This window comes from Odocoileus virginianus, chromosome 6 (assembly GCF_023699985.2).
Source record: "Odocoileus virginianus isolate 20LAN1187 ecotype Illinois chromosome 6, Ovbor_1.2, whole genome shotgun sequence".
Classification (NCBI taxonomy): domain Eukaryota; kingdom Metazoa; phylum Chordata; class Mammalia; order Artiodactyla; family Cervidae; genus Odocoileus; species Odocoileus virginianus.
In genome coordinates this window covers 25,483,568-25,500,195 of record NC_069679.1, presented here as the reverse complement: position 1 = coordinate 25,500,195, position 16,628 = coordinate 25,483,568, and the positions used below count along the sequence as shown (strand labels likewise).

General features: G+C 44.6%; 1 protein-coding gene and 1 long non-coding RNA gene across 2 annotated transcripts in view; one reads left to right on the top strand and one right to left on the bottom strand.

The window, feature by feature from the left end:
• BUB1B (BUB1 mitotic checkpoint serine/threonine kinase B) overlaps positions 1-6,673 on the bottom strand; it is a 53,275-nt gene extending 46,602 nt beyond the window's left edge. Inside the window, exons 1-2 of the mRNA XM_020872348.2 lie at positions 6,414-6,673; positions 3,198-3,344 (exon numbers count right to left, since the gene is read on the bottom strand). Coding sequence (XP_020728007.2) covers positions 3,198-3,344; positions 6,414-6,448 — 182 coding nt within the window. The 5' untranslated portion in view covers positions 6,449-6,673. The remainder of the gene's footprint in view (positions 1-3,197; positions 3,345-6,413) is intronic.
• Positions 6,674-12,476: 5,803 nt separating this feature from the next.
• Positions 12,477-15,094, top strand: LOC139035493 (uncharacterized). The gene is made up of 2 exons (XR_011488076.1): positions 12,477-12,565; positions 14,622-15,094. It is a non-coding gene; the product is annotated as an uncharacterized lncRNA (long non-coding RNA).
• The last annotated feature ends 1,534 nt before the right edge of the window (positions 15,095-16,628 follow it).

Below are 16,628 nucleotides of genomic sequence, written 5' to 3'. Positions count from 1 at the left end.
AATTGTGTGATTAAAATGGTGATTTAAGTATGAGATAATGAAATAATGAAAAAAGAAAAATCAAGACACTACTGGTAAAAATCAGCAAACCTCCAAATTTATCTATGGGTTCAATGCAATCCAATTCAAATCCTAGCAGTCTCACAAACTGACACAATGATTTTAAAATCTGGAAAAGCAAAAGACCAACAATAGCTGAAACAATTTTGAAAAAGAACACGTTGAAGAACTTATTCTACCTGACTTCAAGTCTTATTATATAAAGCTAATCAAGACAACATACAACTGATGAAAAGGTAGACAGTTAGATCAATGGAACAGAATAGAGTCCGGAAATGACCCACACATACACAGCCAAATGATTTTTGACAAAAGCTCCAAAGCTATTTAATAGGGAGAGACAAAAAACTCTCTTCAATAAATGAAGGCAGAACAACTAGATAGGCATATGAGGGTAGGGATGAAGGAATAAGACCTTTTATTGTAACCTCATACCATGCACAAGGATAAATTTAGGATGAATCACAGACTTAAACATAAAAGCTAAAACATAGCTACTAGGGAGAAAAAAAAAACAAATCACAGGACTTTTTCCTTTTTTCAAAAAAAAGGACCTTTTAGGCAGGCAAAGATTTCCTAGAGGAGATACAAAAGGTACTAAAAGAAAAGCACTAATTAATCAGATACCAAAATTAAAAACTTCTGCTTGTCAAAAAACACCACCAAGAAAACAGATAGCCATGAACTGGGAGAAAATATTTTAAAACATATATTTGATAAGGGACTTGTATACAGACTACATAAAGAACTCTTGCAATCTGACTATGTGTATGCTTAGATGCTTAGTCATGTCCAACTCTTTGTGACCCCATGGACTGTAGACCACCAGGCTCCTCTGTCCATGGGGATTCTTCAGGCAAGAACACTGGAGTGGGGTGCCATGCCCTCCTCCAGGGGAATCTTCCAATTGTAAAATAAGGCAAAATATCTGAACAAACGCATCACAAAAGAAGATATATAAATGGCCAATAAACAAGTAAATAAGTGCTCACTTCGGTAGTCACCTTGGAGATGGGAAGTAAAACCATCATGAGATACTATTATGCATTCACCAGAATGGCTAAAATGAAAAAAAAAAAAAAAATGACCACACTAAATATGGGAATGGGTCTGGAGCAAATGGATTCTAATATGTGGCTCATAGGAGTGTAAAATGTTACAACCTCTTTGGAAAACAAACACTTATTCTATGACCTAGCAATGCTATTCCAAGAAAAAAGAAAATCTATGTCCACAAAAAGTCTTACTCAAGAATGTAAATAGCAGCTTTACCCACAAAACACATAACTGGAAAGAATCCATTTGTCCATCATTTGATAAATGGATAAACAAATGAAATACTACTCGGTTAAAAAAAAAAAAAAAAAAAAGGGAACAATCCACAAATACATGCAACATGGAAATGCCTAAAAAACATATTGAAAGTACTGTATGATTCCATTTATATAAAAGAGTAAAATAAACAAAACTAACCTATGGTGATAAAAATGTGATCACTGGTTTCTTCATGAAAGAGGGGAAGATTGATTGGGAAGGTGCAGGAGAGAACCTTCTGAGGTAATAAAAATGTTCTGTCTTGAAATGTATATCAAAATCACCTAAGCATATTTAAAAATCTGAGCCTTTCACTGCATGCAAATTATACTTAAAAAAATCAGGGGCTTCCCTGGTAGTCCAGTGGTTAAGAATCTGCTTGCCAGCGCAGGGGACACAAGTTCAATCCCTGCTCTGGGAAGAGCCCACATGCCTTGAAGCAACTAAGCCCTTGCGCCACAACTGCTGAGACTGAGAGTCACAGCTACTGAAGCCCATGTGCCTGGAGCTTGTGCTCAACAAGAGAAGCCACCTCAACAAGAAGCCTGCGCACTGCAACGAAAGCAGTCCCTGCTCACCACAACTAGAGAAAGCCTGCACACAGCAACAAAGACCCAGCACAGTCAAAAGTTTAAAATAATAATAAATAGATCTTAAAAAAAAAGCACCAATCCCTAGCAATCAACTAAATCAATTAATTCATACCATTCATCAAAATGGAGTAGAAAAAGGAAGGTCCTACATGAGAGAAGAGATTCAGTATCTCATACACTAGTGAAATATTTATCTAATCATATGTTACAAGTAGATAAAAAAAGACATTTAGAAGGCAAGTAAGAGATGTAAACAGTAGTTAAATAACGCTGGAAAATTTGAATATGGAATAAGAACAGAGGGCAAAGAACAGAAACTTAGGTAAAATGAAGTAGGAAGCCAACAAGCAAAAAGGAAGAGTAGTTAGTGAAGTGGAAAAACTAGTACAATGTCACAGAATGTCATCAAAAAGATTTAAGAATAGAACACCATCTGTGAAACAAAACCATAAAATCCAGTGCTTTTAAAGATTCAAAGAGATGATCAAGGGTACTCATTAGATCAAAATTATGATAATTTGCTGATAATATAAGAATTTTTTGGTCATGAGACTGCAGGTAGAAACCAATACTTTAGTTTACCGTTTTGAAAAAAAGTGTATTTATCAAAACATTTTTCAAAGGACAGCAAGTTTTATTGTTCACTATATTGAACAATATAGTGGTATTTTTCAGCTTTTCATTACCCTGAGTTCCTTAAATTCAGTTTCTCCAAGTCTTATATTTTCTTTGGAGACCACTGTTTCTTTTGTACACATTCTCAAAAATACTTTCCTAGAACATTAATAATTGAGCGCAGACAAAGGATAAACAGATGCACTCTCCCTCAGTATTCAGAATACAAAGAAGCAATTTCATTAATTGATTAGTCTCAAAGAGTTAATTCTGTTTCAGGATTCAGAATGACATAATTCTTTTGGTAAATACTATAATATGATACTTGCTTTACTTATCAGTTCACCCTGTATGAGAAATATTTCTATTGATACAAGAGTTTGGCTGCTTCACAGTGAAATGAAATCCTATAGCTCTTGTTCTTAAGTGCACTTGAGGGGATCTTTAGATAGCTGTTGTGTGATGAGAAAGCAAGAGGGGAACAGATTCTCAGACTACCAGTTTTTGAAGAGTAGTTTAGTACTCCTTATGCCATCCTGTGTGGGTCCACGCCCACAGTAACCACCACAGCTGGGGATGAATGATGACTGGTGGAGCTCCAACCACCCCACACACCGTTTTTGTTGCTGAAGAGCAGAGTTACAGGCAGAGTCCTGCTGTGCCAGCGCTCCCTGAAGTGTGGACATGATCCGCCCCTGCCTTAAAGGTTGGACATTTTCTTTACTCAGCTCCCATTCATCTCCCTCCAAGGACATGACTTCACTGTGAAGAGAGAAACAAAAGTAAATCTCATACTAACACTGAATTGTTATAACACTGGATTATTGTAAATGTTTTCAGAAAAGTGATAATTCATGATCTTTGAGTTGAATACAGTGGGCTGGCACATTAGTAGTGTTATTAATATTATACTCCTAACCTTCTGAGCCTATCTGTGACCTGGTTTCCAAGTTCAGGGCTGCAGTATGACCTAATGGAAGAGAGACCATGGCTACAGTTTTGTGAGCAATATCCTAAGAAGAAAGTTTATGACAGGAAGAAAAAAGGGAAAAAATATTATAAATTTGGCAAAGTAGACAAAAATCAGATTGATGTCTATCATTGAATGCATCACCTTGTTTAATTTAAAATTAGCAAAGTGTTTAGCAGACTAACCCCATGTTTCAACTGATTACTTAAAACTGAAGTTTATATTTATAGGTAGCCCAGAGTAGAAGCAGACAAAAATACAGTTTACTGGTCATAAACGGCTCCTCCAATTTTATCAATTCTATGGGGAGAATCCAGAAAAGTTTTTTTAAGGTAATCACCACAAAGAGTATATACTCTGAACTTCAGAGCTCTACAATCCTCAAAGAGAAGCTTACTTCTGGCTAAGAGACGCTATTTCTGTGTTTAAAATAGAGACTGCTGCTGCTAAGTCGCAACAGTTGTGTCCAACTCTGTGTGACCCCACAGACGTCAGCCCATCAGGCTCCTCTGTCCCTGGGATTCTCCAGGCAAGAACACTGGAGTGGGTTGCCATTTCCTTCTTCAATGCATGAAAGTGAAAAGTGAAAGTGAAGTCACTTAGTCGTGTCCGACTCTTAGGGACCCCATGGACTGTAGCCTACCAGGCTCCTCCGTCCATGCGATTTTTCAGGCTAGAGTACTGGAGTGGGGTGCCATTGCCTTCTCTGTAAAATAGAGACAGACAGGCAGGCACTATTCTTCAAAAATAAAGTGAAAGTTTTGTGTGACCTCAGTCTAGATGAGAGCTGAAAACTCCCTTCAGGAAAAAAAACTATAAGTGATTAATAATGTAAGTTGTAACTACTCGTATCTTTTTAACTATTTTGTGTAAATATAAGGAACATGTCATTTATTTTTCTATTCTCATGATCTAACAGTAGTAAATAAATATTTATTGAATAAATATTTATTGAGGTTTCTAGATTTCTTCTCTTAAAATAACAATTAAAATATCTGTTAAATGTCCAAAATTGAGCTGGGATTGCTTCCTCCCTCCCTCCTCCTCCTCTTGCCTCCTCAAAGACCTGCTTCTTCCCTCATCTCAAATAAATGGTAATTTCATTTATCCAGCTCTCAAGTCAAAAATCTTAATGCCAACCTAGACACCCCTCTCACACCCCCCAGTCATCCAGCAAGTCCTGTTGGTTCCACATCCAGAACATATCCAGAAATGAACCTTCTTCTCAGCATCTCCACTGTTTTCAGCCTGGCTCAAGCCACCATCTTCTCTTACCTGGACTATTTCAATAACCTCTAAACTGGTCTCTCTGTGTCCATTCTTTTCTACCTTTAGTCTTTTCGATACTGCAGCCAAAGTGATCCTGTTTAAACCCATGTCAGATCATGTCTTTCTTTTGCTCAGAACCCTCCAATAACTTTCAACTACAAAGTAAAAGCCAAGTCCTTACAATGCCTGCATCTTCACCTTTTTTAACTTCATTTCCTCTTATTCTCCGGTTCATTCTGCTCCAATTACTCAGCCAGTGCCCCTGCCTCCCCCAGCTCTCACCCTCCAGCCTTTGTACTTCCCCCCAGATCAATGCATGACTAACTCTTGAGTTTCCTTCCAGTCTTGACCCAAATGACACATTTTCAGTGAGGCCCTCTGTTCAAAACTATAAAAAATTGCACCAACCCTCCTCCTTCCCAGTTTTGCTGGTTTTGTACCAACCACTATCTATCTTTTAGTTTATTTTTGTTTTCCCTACCCTCATCCCACCCAGAACTTAAGCTTCATAAGGATAGGGATTTTTGTGTTTTTGTTACACCTAGTACTTTGTAGGGGGTTAATAAATATATCTCACATGACATCGTTATATTTAAAATGGATAACCAACAAGGTCCTATCCTATTGCACAGGGAACTCTGCTCAATGTTAGGTGGCACTCTGGATAGGAGGGGAGTTTAGGGGAGAATGGATACATGTATGGCTGAGTCCTTTTGCTGTCCACCTAAAACTATCACAGCAGTGTTAATCGGCTATACTCCAATATAAAATAAAAACTATATCTATCTTTTGCATGAATTAAAGAGCTCGTGAAATGACATTTATCTAAGTACTGTGTGGTGGTAGTGCTCAGTGGTGTCTGATTCTCTGTGACCCTATGGAGTGTAGCCTCTGTCCATGGAATTTTCCAGGCAAGAATACTGGAGCTGCCATTTATTGCTTCACAGGATCTTCCCGACACAGGGATCGACCCCTAGTCTCTCTAGTGTCTCTTGTATTGGCATGCAGATTCTTTATCACTGTGCCACCTGGGAAGCCCGTAAGTACCGTTTACCCCGTAATGAAAACGAACATAGAATCTCAATCCAGAAGAGCTTATATATGGATAAATAAGAACAGCAAGCATGAGGAGAAGGGCTTTTTAGATTTCTAACTAAGCTACTAACTTAAAGACAACACCTATCATGTGCTAAGCACTTATTTACAAATACTCTGAATTCTCCCAGAACTCGGAATGGTAAGTAGCGTTAATAGCAGCATCTTCCATTTAAAGACGTATCCAAAGTCACAGAGTTAGCGAATGGCTGGGCTGAGAATCAAACACAGACCACAAATTCCAGGCCCTTTGGACCCCCTGGGTCCCCTCCTTGGCTTTGCAGCTGGATGCAGCAGGATTCTCACGCGCTCTCAGCCCACTGAGGTCGGTGCTAACCCTGTACCTTCACCTCCACCCCTCGTGTCCAATTCCAGCAGGGAGGACGATTCGGTCGGGCCTGCTCTTCTCCTGGACTGCTCTGAGCGGAGCCTCTTCACCGCCAGGCACCCTAGGAGCTCGCAGGCCCAGCTCCCGGCCGCCCTTCTCCGGTACCTACCTCGGAGCACCCCTTTCCTTCTGCATCGCCGCCATCCTGCATTCCCGCCTCAGGGCCTCGTTCTCCCGCGGCCCTTTCTTCAGGGCCTCAGACCGCCTGGGCCTCCTTCTGCAACCTGCCCTTCGAGGTACTGAAGCGACCGGAGGGTGCTCCCCGAAAAAAGCACGCACCCAATTTTCTCACGAACCAGCCACCTCAAGCTCTCACGCCCAGCCGCCAAGTTTCAAATTTAACGGTCCCGCGCGGACAACGTGCTACGCCCCTCCGCTCCTCCGCGCTCGCGCCCAAGGAATCCTGGGACTTGTAGTTTATCCCGGGTCTAGTCAACGCTATCGCGGTGCATAGTGGGAGTGGTAGTTTCCGAGGACTGTGGCTGTCCAGGTGCCGCAGGCTTAGCGGGTGTAAATTCAGCAGGTGTAAATTCTCTACAGGTGCTTTCTGCGTCCAGGCTCTAGAGCTAATCTTTGAGCCAAGCGAGGAACATTTTAAGCACCAGAATTCTCTGATATAATGAGCATAGTGAGATACCTCTGAGTGCTTGCGCTTGACCTGATTTTTGGACTGGCTGGCCAGGCTATGACCACCCCCTGCTGTCTGCCCCAAGTGTCACAAGTGTCCAGAGTTCTTAAGCGGCTCTGACCCAGCTGTGTCCTGCACCGCACTTGAATTGAAGAAAGCTAGAATCTATTTCTGTCGAAATCGTACCAAATGTTCAATCTTAGGCAAGCGACATATTCTCTCTGACCTTCAGTTTTAACTCATTTGTAAAGTGGTAATGACAACGCTTTGCTTCTCTGCTGCAGTCCCAGGCAGAAAATATATGCTACAGCATGCTACAGCGGAGCCATGCTACAGCTCCAGAGGTTTTGCCTCTTTTCCCCTTCAGCAGACCAACCTCTACCAACACTCTTTAGTCCCAAATCTGATTTCTTGAGGAAGAAACCATGGTAAGCTCAGATGTGGCTGGGGAGCAGGGATTTTGAACAAGCCTAGCTGCACAGCAGTCCTGAAAGATTCCCTGGAGCCTTTAATAGCTAATGCACACTCCTGAATCTCTGAGAGAGGGAGTATATTCTGTCTTCTAATGCTCTCTAACAATCTTCCATAAACTTAGCAGCTTAAAATATCACAAATTTATTTCCTTACAATTTGGTAAGTCAGAAATTTGACTCAAGTCTCACACTAAACAAGGTGTTGGCAGGACTGTGTTTCTGGAGGCCCTTCAGGAGAATTTGTTTCCTGTTTTTTAGTTTTTAGAGACATTCACCAGTATTCCCTAGCTTGTGGCCCCCTTCCTCCACCTTCAAAGCCAGCAGCATCACTCTCCCTGACCCAGTATCTGTCACCACATCTCTTTTTCTGATCATAGTCAGGAAAATCTCTCTGCTTTGAAGGACTCATGTAATTATATCAGACCCATTCATACTATCCAGGATGATCTTTCTGTGTCAAGGTCCTAAACTTTAATCACATCTGCCAAGTTTCTTTTGCCACATAAGGTGATATATTCACAGGTTCCATGGATTAGGACATGCTCATCTTTGGGGACCGTTATTCTGCCTACCACAGGGGATGCTAAAATATGTTGGCATCTCTAGACTTATTTGACCAAAAAGAAGCTTTTTCACACATCTTTCAGAACAGAGTTTGGCTCTTTGTATTTTAATAGTAGGTCCTGGGGGAGAAAATTCATAGCAGAATAAATCTTAATGATGGAATTTCAGGTTCAGTGGCAAGTGGTAGGAGTTGGGGACTAGCAAGCCTCTCACTTTCACACATTTATGTGCAAAGTCATACCTATCTGCATCAGTGGCAGTTTAGTTTAGTTTAGTTTAGTTGTCAGAAAATCTACAATCTCTTGCTTGGGCATGGAGGGGATGTGTGTGTTCTTGATTGTCAAAGGCTGATATTCCCCAACTTTGCCTTCTTGAGTTATACAAAACCCTACTTTAGCAGGCTAAACACTGCAAAGATGAAAACCTCTGGGTCTCCAGGGAACCCTGGACAAACTGCTTGTTTACTGTGCAACCACAGGAGGAGAGAGGGACTTTCTGAGGATGGGAGGAAGGTCAAGAGAGACTGAATGGGGGTGTGTGTGTTCAGGACCTGAAGGAAACCACATCTGGCAAAGCAGCATCACCATGCTGCCCTTTACCCCAGCAACAGATCAGCCAATCAGAGCAGTGGTTGCATCTTGTATTTACCAGTGATGAGTTGTCCTGAGGTAGAAGAACCAATGAGGAGGAGGCATCATAATCCAAACCATCTTTGTGTTGTCAGGAGGAAGGGTGAGAAGATGCATTAACCCAAGGGCTGGCAGCTACTGACTGCTGCCTAGTTGCATCTCACTGTAGCTGTTGTGACAAGGTATTAGGGAACTCTCCTAGGAGCTGGATTTCTCTCCAATTCCATGAAAACTTCTTTCTGGACTCTACTTCTGCTTTTCGGAAGAACTACCCTACTTTTCATGGATCTTCTCAAATCACTGGAAATTGCCTGACCCTGAATTTCCACATTGATATATGCAAAAAATACATATAGTGAACAAGAAGATACCAGTTATCAACTTTTCTGCATCTGGCAGAAAAGAGCTAAAAGGTCAGAATGGATCACAAGCTAAGAACAGAAGCATTCATACGGCAGGGCCATTAAGATACCAGGTAAGATACAAGCTATGTCGTCAATAAGAAGTGCAAAAGCGGGCTGTTTTGATCCGGAATTAGCCCGACCAGAGTTTTACCCTAAAGGAAGGTCTTGGAGAATTTAGAGAGTTGCCAAATATTCATCATTGTACTCAATTTATACAGGAGGTGATCCAACCTCAAGGAAGTAAGTGGCAATGAGAGTCACCCATTACAGGAAGAACGGAACAGGATCTGAATGCTGCCAGCCTCTTACTTCTAGACCAGTGCTCTGGGTGCCACAAACCTCAGTTCTAAATTAAGGGTTTCAACCTTAATTTATGTTGAATTCTTTTAACCCAAGTATAGGTTTAATTAACTTCAGCTTCTGGGTGCCAAATTCTTGGGGAGGAAACTAGTATCATGAAGAGTTGGAAGCTCCACTTATTCCAACATGTTGGATATTTAATAAAAAAAAAACAGTTGGGGTGCCTGGCAGGCAGTCTTGTTTGTTTTTGAGGAAGAAGAATGGTGGAACCATAGGCTTGAGGAGAACTGGAATGGGGAGGGCCACTTGATATCTGTCTTGGGCAATGACCCTTCTTGACCTGGCCCCAAGGACCCCAGCTTTGTAGAGAGAGGACTGATAGGCAGAGGCTGTAGAAATTGATGCTGTGTGATGCTGGCCTCCAGCAGCACTGTCTTCAGGCCCAAGTGCCAAGGGCACAACCCAGCTCCAACATCTCAATTTCTGGCCATTCGGAGAGCACTGGGAGGCCATTCCTGGACCCCGTGCTAGAGCCACATCAGCACCCTCGCTGCAGGCTCCAGCAGAGGGGAAATAACCCCCAGTGGTCTCAGAGGTAGAGGCCTTCAACCAAGGAGCTAGAGCAAGAAGGGACATGGGTGGCAAATACTGGGTGGTGCCAGCAGGGAATGGACTGGTTGGTGAGCGCCAGAGCTCTGGAAGACACTCAGATGAGCTTGGGGGAGGCTTTGAAAGTGAGGTTGATTCAGGCCCTCATATATAATTGTCCAGATGATGCTATGCCCAAGAATGCCTGGCCCAAGGCACAAAAGCAGAAGCTTTTTCCTGCTTCATTCACTCAGAGTAGGCACTTTAAAAAGGAACATGCCCAGAGGGACCTCCTTTCTCTAATTCACACAAAGCACTGTATGTGTTAATCTGTGACCTTGGGTCTGGAGATCCCATGGAAGAGCCAGTGGAATTTTCATTATTCGTGTTCAGGTAGCTCCATAGCATTGAGACCTGAAGAATGAATTTCATACTGGTCCATCCTTATTCAAGCAGGTAGTGATGCCATGCTAGGTGGACAACAACTGGGATGGCTCTTGGCAGAGCCAACCAGTGTGGGAAAACTAACAGGAGGATGGATCATGTAGGGCATGGGTACCCACCTCCCATTACTTATCCACCTGGAAGGCTTCCTCACTCCCTTTCTCAGTTGTTGCCTCCTGGGGCATGGTGCAGACTGGAAAGTTTGCTTCTGACATTCTGAGGGGCCCAGCTGTAGGAGACATTCTGTGGATCCGCGTTATACGATACTTTTCCAAGAAATAACCAGAGGTCAGAGGCCCCTAGGCTGGGACAGGATGAGATGATTGGAAACAACTTAGTTTGGCTGAATGTGGGAGCCAAGCATGGAAATGTTTGGATTGCACAGTAAAAGCTGGCCATGGCTAGATGGGAGATGATTCAGAGAATTGAGTGATGTGACAAGTTATTTGACCTCTGCTCCCACCTCCTCTTGCTCCTCTAAAGGGTGTCCTTTTCTGATCATTGCTTGGAAGTGTGGGTCCTCACAAGACTGGTCAACATTCTTCCTTTCTTAAGTCAATTCTGAGACTGAGAACCAGTGGAAAAACTGAACTTGGACCACTTCTAGAGCAACGTTAGAGAAATTCTTTACGTTTCAGGGTCCCAGGCTCACTCCTGGGCTTGAACATGCCAGTGATGAGAACCCTAAGCTCTTGAGCCGGATCAGAACCATACAAACTTCCTTTCTCCAGGGAGGTCTTCACGACATGTTGCCTCTGGGAAGTTTCCATGTCTTTCTTTCAACACAGGTTCCCAAACTGAAGGAGGGAGAAAGAATCCAGAAACAGGCAGAGTTAGAAAAACATCATCTCCTAACAGCTAAAGACAAAAGTAGAGCAATCTGATCTTGTCTCTGATTTTCCATCCAGACCCTTTGTAAGGAGTTAGAGAAGGCAGTGGGCATTCCAAGAAAAGTGACAGGGACATCTGCCAGCTGTGATCCTTGTGACTTCACCAGGGGAGCTGTGGTATTTGACAGGCTGGCTTCTACCAACTGAGAGCCTTGTGTCTGGGACAGACAGACCCTGGACATCTATCACTTATGGCGGCTGTCACGGGGAAGATGCCGCCTCACAGACAGGTGTGAGAGAGGCTCAGCCCTCCCATCTGTGGGAGACAGTTTCTTCTTCAACTGCAAACAAAGAAATTGAACCAGCTGGCTCCTCTGAGCAGTCAAAGGCTCTGCATTCTGCAGTGTGTCCCTCACTGGGGAGTAAAAGCCATGCGGTGCGGGTTCCCTGGTGGTCCAGTGGTTGAGAATCTGCCTTCCAATGCAGGGGACATGAGTTCGATCCCTGGTAGGGGAATTAAGATCCCACCTACTGTGGGGCAACTAAGCGCAGGCACCACCACTACTGAGCCCATGTGCCTTAACTCAAGAGAAGCCCACTTGCCACAGTGAAAGATCCTGAATGCTGCAACTAAAACCCAATGCAGCCAAAAATAATAATAAATATTTTTTAAAAAAGAACCATGATGTGAGGTGTCACAGTTCTGGCTCTTCATTGAATTCCCAGACTGATGGACGTGCACATGGCTCAGCTGGTAAAGAACCTGCCTGCAGTGCAGGAGACCCAGCTTCGATCTCTGGGTTGAGAAGATCCTCTGGAGAAGGGAATGGGTACCCACTCCGGTATTCTTGCCTGGAGAATTCCATAGTCAGAAGAGCCTGGTGGGCTGCCGTCCGTGGGGTGGCAAAGAGTTGGACATGACTGAGCGACTAAGCGTGAGAACGAGGACATGACCTTGGTAGACCAAGCACTCCAGGATGTCCTTAACTCATGCAACAAAGACTGAATATGCATTTCATGTCAGGTGCCATACCTGACAGGTGTGGACACATTTTCATATAAATATGAAAAATTGCGTAAGTCCTGTACTTAAAAAAAAAAAATTCTATAACATGGCAGCTTATGAGCTAAAACCCAGCCTGTGCCTGGAGTTAGGGGAACTCAAAAGAGAATGCAGTTTCCCCTCCTGGGAGTTGAGGGAAGGGGAGGTAAGAAGAGGGGTCCTAGGAAATGAGTAAAAGATACGGGAAGGGGAGGAAGTGACTTCAAGGCAGAAGGAACCGCATACTTAACGTGTCATCCTAGGCAACAGAGAGTGCGCCGGGTGTTACAAAGGAAGGAGCTTAGAGGAGGTGTGGAGACCTGGCTATGGATGCCCTTACCCCCTACGCCTGGCAAACGGTAAGGTTGGAGGGCAAACCCAGCCCTCTCAGCTCCCGTTTAGGGCAGGCATCCAGCTGTAGTCTAGAAGCTGGAGCTCTTCCATGGAGCTCTCGGGTTTCCCAGCTACGGAACCACATATTCCAGCCGGCTCTGGGAAGGGCCTGACGATCCCTCTCCTCCATCCCAGGTGAGAAGGGGGCAGCGCAGGGCACAGAATGGGCACCTCGCCTACCTGGATGCATTCCCTTCTTCACCTCAGACACAGCTCTCAGATGCCAAACTGTTGTCATTTATTTGCTTTATCCCGACTGGGTTGCCAAGGCTGCCAGGACCAGGGGGGACTGCCCCAGCTGGTCTGACTGGTTGGGCTGCAGTTGCAGCTCTGTCTCTCCCAGAGGGCTCCTGTGTCTCCCCTGCTCCCCTCCTCCAGCTCCACCCTCCACCCCAGAGCCAGTGCTCGGCAGCTGGTACCCTCCCCCAATTGGAGCTGTGGTGGAGAGTTGTGCTATTTTAACTTCTGCCCTTCCTTGCCTCCTGGATTCATCTGTAGACTGAGGCAGCCTGCTGTTGGACAAACTGTCCATACTTCAAGAAACATTCCACTCCAGGGTTTGTACCACGGGGTAGTTCTGGTCCCCAGAGGGCATCTGGAGGGTGAGGGTAACTGTGATCACCTAGGAGACCGAGCTCTGTGTGTGCATTTAATGGGGATGCGGCAAGGATGTCCTGCAAAGCAGGGGACAACCCAACAGAACAATGAACAAGAACATTGTCCCCTCAAATGGCAGTAACTTCCCTAGTTGGGAAACATTGCATCAGAGCCCACTTTACTCACAGGGTGCAGTTTGTGTAATCTCTGCAGCAGTGTTCCTCCTCACACTTCATTGCACACAAATCACCTGGGGATCTTGTTAAAATGCAGATCTTGACTCAGTAGGGTCTGGGGAGGGGCCTGAACATCTGCATTTCTAATGAGCTCCCAGGTGTTCATGCTGCTGGTTCAAGACCACACACACTTTTCAAAGCAAGGCTTTACAGCACAAAATGTGCATGTCTTTTCTTTTAGGGAAGGATATTTTACCTGCCCAACTTGTTGAACTGAAGATTGCCAAATATTTGCCTGGTTTGGTGGTTTTCCATGGGTAGTGATTTTGCCTCCTCCTTCAGGGGACATTTTTGACTTTGACTGTCACAACTAGGGGAGTTGGGGGTGCAGGGGGAGGGGGCTTGGGTGCTACTGACGTCTATAGCAGGTGAAGGCCAGGTATACTGCTGAATATCCACCAATGGATAGGACAGCCCTTTACATTTGGGTCCAGCCCCAAATGTCAGTATTGCTAAGGCTGAAAAACCCTGGCTTGCATAAAACTTTTAAACAATAGGAACTATATTTGTGGGGAATCTGACTTCATTGCAACTTCATTGCATTAGTGACTCCAGCCACGATGCTGTGAACACATGTCATCCACTGAGACTGGGGCTCCTCTAAGCATGATCACATCCAGCCAGTTAGACATCAGAAGCACTGGGTTGCGGTCCTGATGAGTAAACTTGGTAGTAAGTGTTACACTTCATCAACCTTGGAGAGCAAATAAAAAGAAAGCAACCACAACTGTGGAGGGCAGTGGGTGGCAAGTAGGGGGACAGGATGAAGGAGGAGCACACAGGTAGAGGTAGCTGGAGTCCATATTTTGGTTCTAGCACTGAGTGTTCATGACAGTTTCTTATATTATTTTGAAATAAACAGTTAAACATAAATAAGCACAAATATGGACCATGAATGGATCAGTGAAGAAAAGGGGCTATAGACCAAGGATTATGATTAATCCAGTGTACCTGGGGTTAAAAAAAAAAGGTGATTTACACAGGGCAAGTGACTAATAATAAAGTGATACCAATGTATTGATGGCAAAATTATCTGCGAGGGGGAGAGAACGTGACTGGTTACGCAAATGATAAAAGTAGGCACCCTGGGAAGATGCCACTTGCCTCCTGTCTGACTCTTTCCTCGCATGTGCAGAGTGGAGGGGAATCTGGAAGGTGAGGGAGACAGGCTTTTTTATCTTCTGCTCAGTTTTAGCCATGCCAGGACTGTTCCATGAAGTGTCGCAGTGGAAGATCAACGGCTCCAGCCTGTATCCTGACAGCCTGCTGCCCAGCGATGCCTCCCATCAAGTTCCCTGGTCTGCCTTCTGGGAGCAAGCTATCAGCCCTTGCCCGCTCTGAGATCCACAGCCTGTCTGTTCCACAGCCTGACTCATCGTGTTCAGCTATTCTGCTAGACAGACACAGGCAGTTGATGGTGTTTTCTCTGGCAACTTTCCGTTCGCCCACAATTCCCCAATGTCTTTATGTCCCCTATGTTCCAGTTACCCAGGCTCCTAACCTCCTGCTCTTGCAGAATCTCAATTAGCCCCAGAATACACAGTTCACCTTGCTTCAGACTTTCTTTCCTACCCACGTCAACACAGACCTCTCCTATGGCCCCTCCCTCCAGACACCTGTCTCTGAGACCAGCTAATTATAAACACCAGAGAATTTTCCTCAGTGACGTTGATGCACTTTTTATTATAACTTCCTCATGTGGTGGGTGTGCATTTTAACAGGGGGTATCTGATTAGCTGGCTTCCCATGTGACGCTAATGATAAAGAACCCACCTGCCAATGCAGGAGACATAAGAGACGCAGGTTCAACCCCTGGGTTGAGAAGATCCCCTGGAGGAGGGCATGGCAACCCACTCCAGTATTCCTGCCTAGAGGATCCCATGGACAGAAGAACCTAGCAGGCTACAGTCCATGGGGTAACCAAGAGTTGGACATGACGAAGGCGACTTAGCACGCACGCATGCACGTGAGCAGCTAACATCTTAAGCCAAAGAAACACCTGCAGAGGCGGGAGTTTTTTGGTCTGTGGTGGGAGTCAAAAAAATCACCAAATGTCAGAATGAGAAGAGATCTTGGAGGTCTTCTAGAGCAACTCTCTCAATTGACAGATGAAGAGACCAAGGTTCAGAGAAGTTATCTGCTGGAAGGTCATATAGTATGTAATGGGGGCAAATTTGAGGGCACAGTCCAACTCCCATTTCTTTATTCAATCACTCAGTCAGCAAATCCTTGTTTGGCATTTACTATTACATGCCAGGCACTAACTGGGCAAGGGGGTCCCAAATAAGGTGGGATCTTTGTCCCAAGTCACCCCCAGCCTAGTGGGAAAGAAAACTGTAGTACAGTGGGGTCAGTGATTCAGCAGAAGTAGCATACACAGCTTGGACTTGTGGAGGAGAAAGAGAGAAATTCTGAGGAAAACTTGGCAGAGCAATTTTCTGACTATACCAAGGATTTCTCTCCATAAATCTCACCAAAGTGGAGACCTAGACACCAGACAGAAACTCAGAGCTACTCCAGGATGACCAGAGAAATTATTGTCTATAATAATAACAGTGGTATGTAGTGAAAGGGGGCATTTTTAATAGTTGTGCCTGGGCAGCCATTATATATTACATGTTTGGACTATCCTAGGCAAACCTGGACACATGTCCTTCCTAACTCTGGGGTGGCACCTTTTGGACCCCCATCCTGCAGGCCCTCTATCATGCTTGAGACTGAATTACCAGGAATACAATCCTGCCTGCCGGCCTCTAAGGGTGGCCCAAAAGCTGATAAACCAATCCTCTTGCCCGCCACCCTCCACCCCAGGCAGAGGATTTGCTTTTCTTCTCTTTGCCCTTCGTGCCCTGCAGAGGGGGTACAGGGATGATTCTCTGAGGACTATGGAGCTGTCCTTGTTCAGGCTGTCTCCTGCAGGAAAGAAGCACCATGGACTCTTCCAGAGAACACTGGGGCTGGGTTTGAGTTTGGTGTTTGCTTACCTTAAAGGGAAGGTGTTGTGTCCAAGGAAGGAACTTCCATATCTAAAAGCCCACAATTCTATGGTGGTCCCACCCTGCACAGATACTGAGTGAGGAGACTGATGGGCTCACCCTTACATCATCAGGCTGTGAGTGAGATTTGAGATTGTACCAAAATCTGTACCCCTTGGAGCAGGTCTGATCTGAAAGAAGTGAGCAGGGCTCCATGTTTA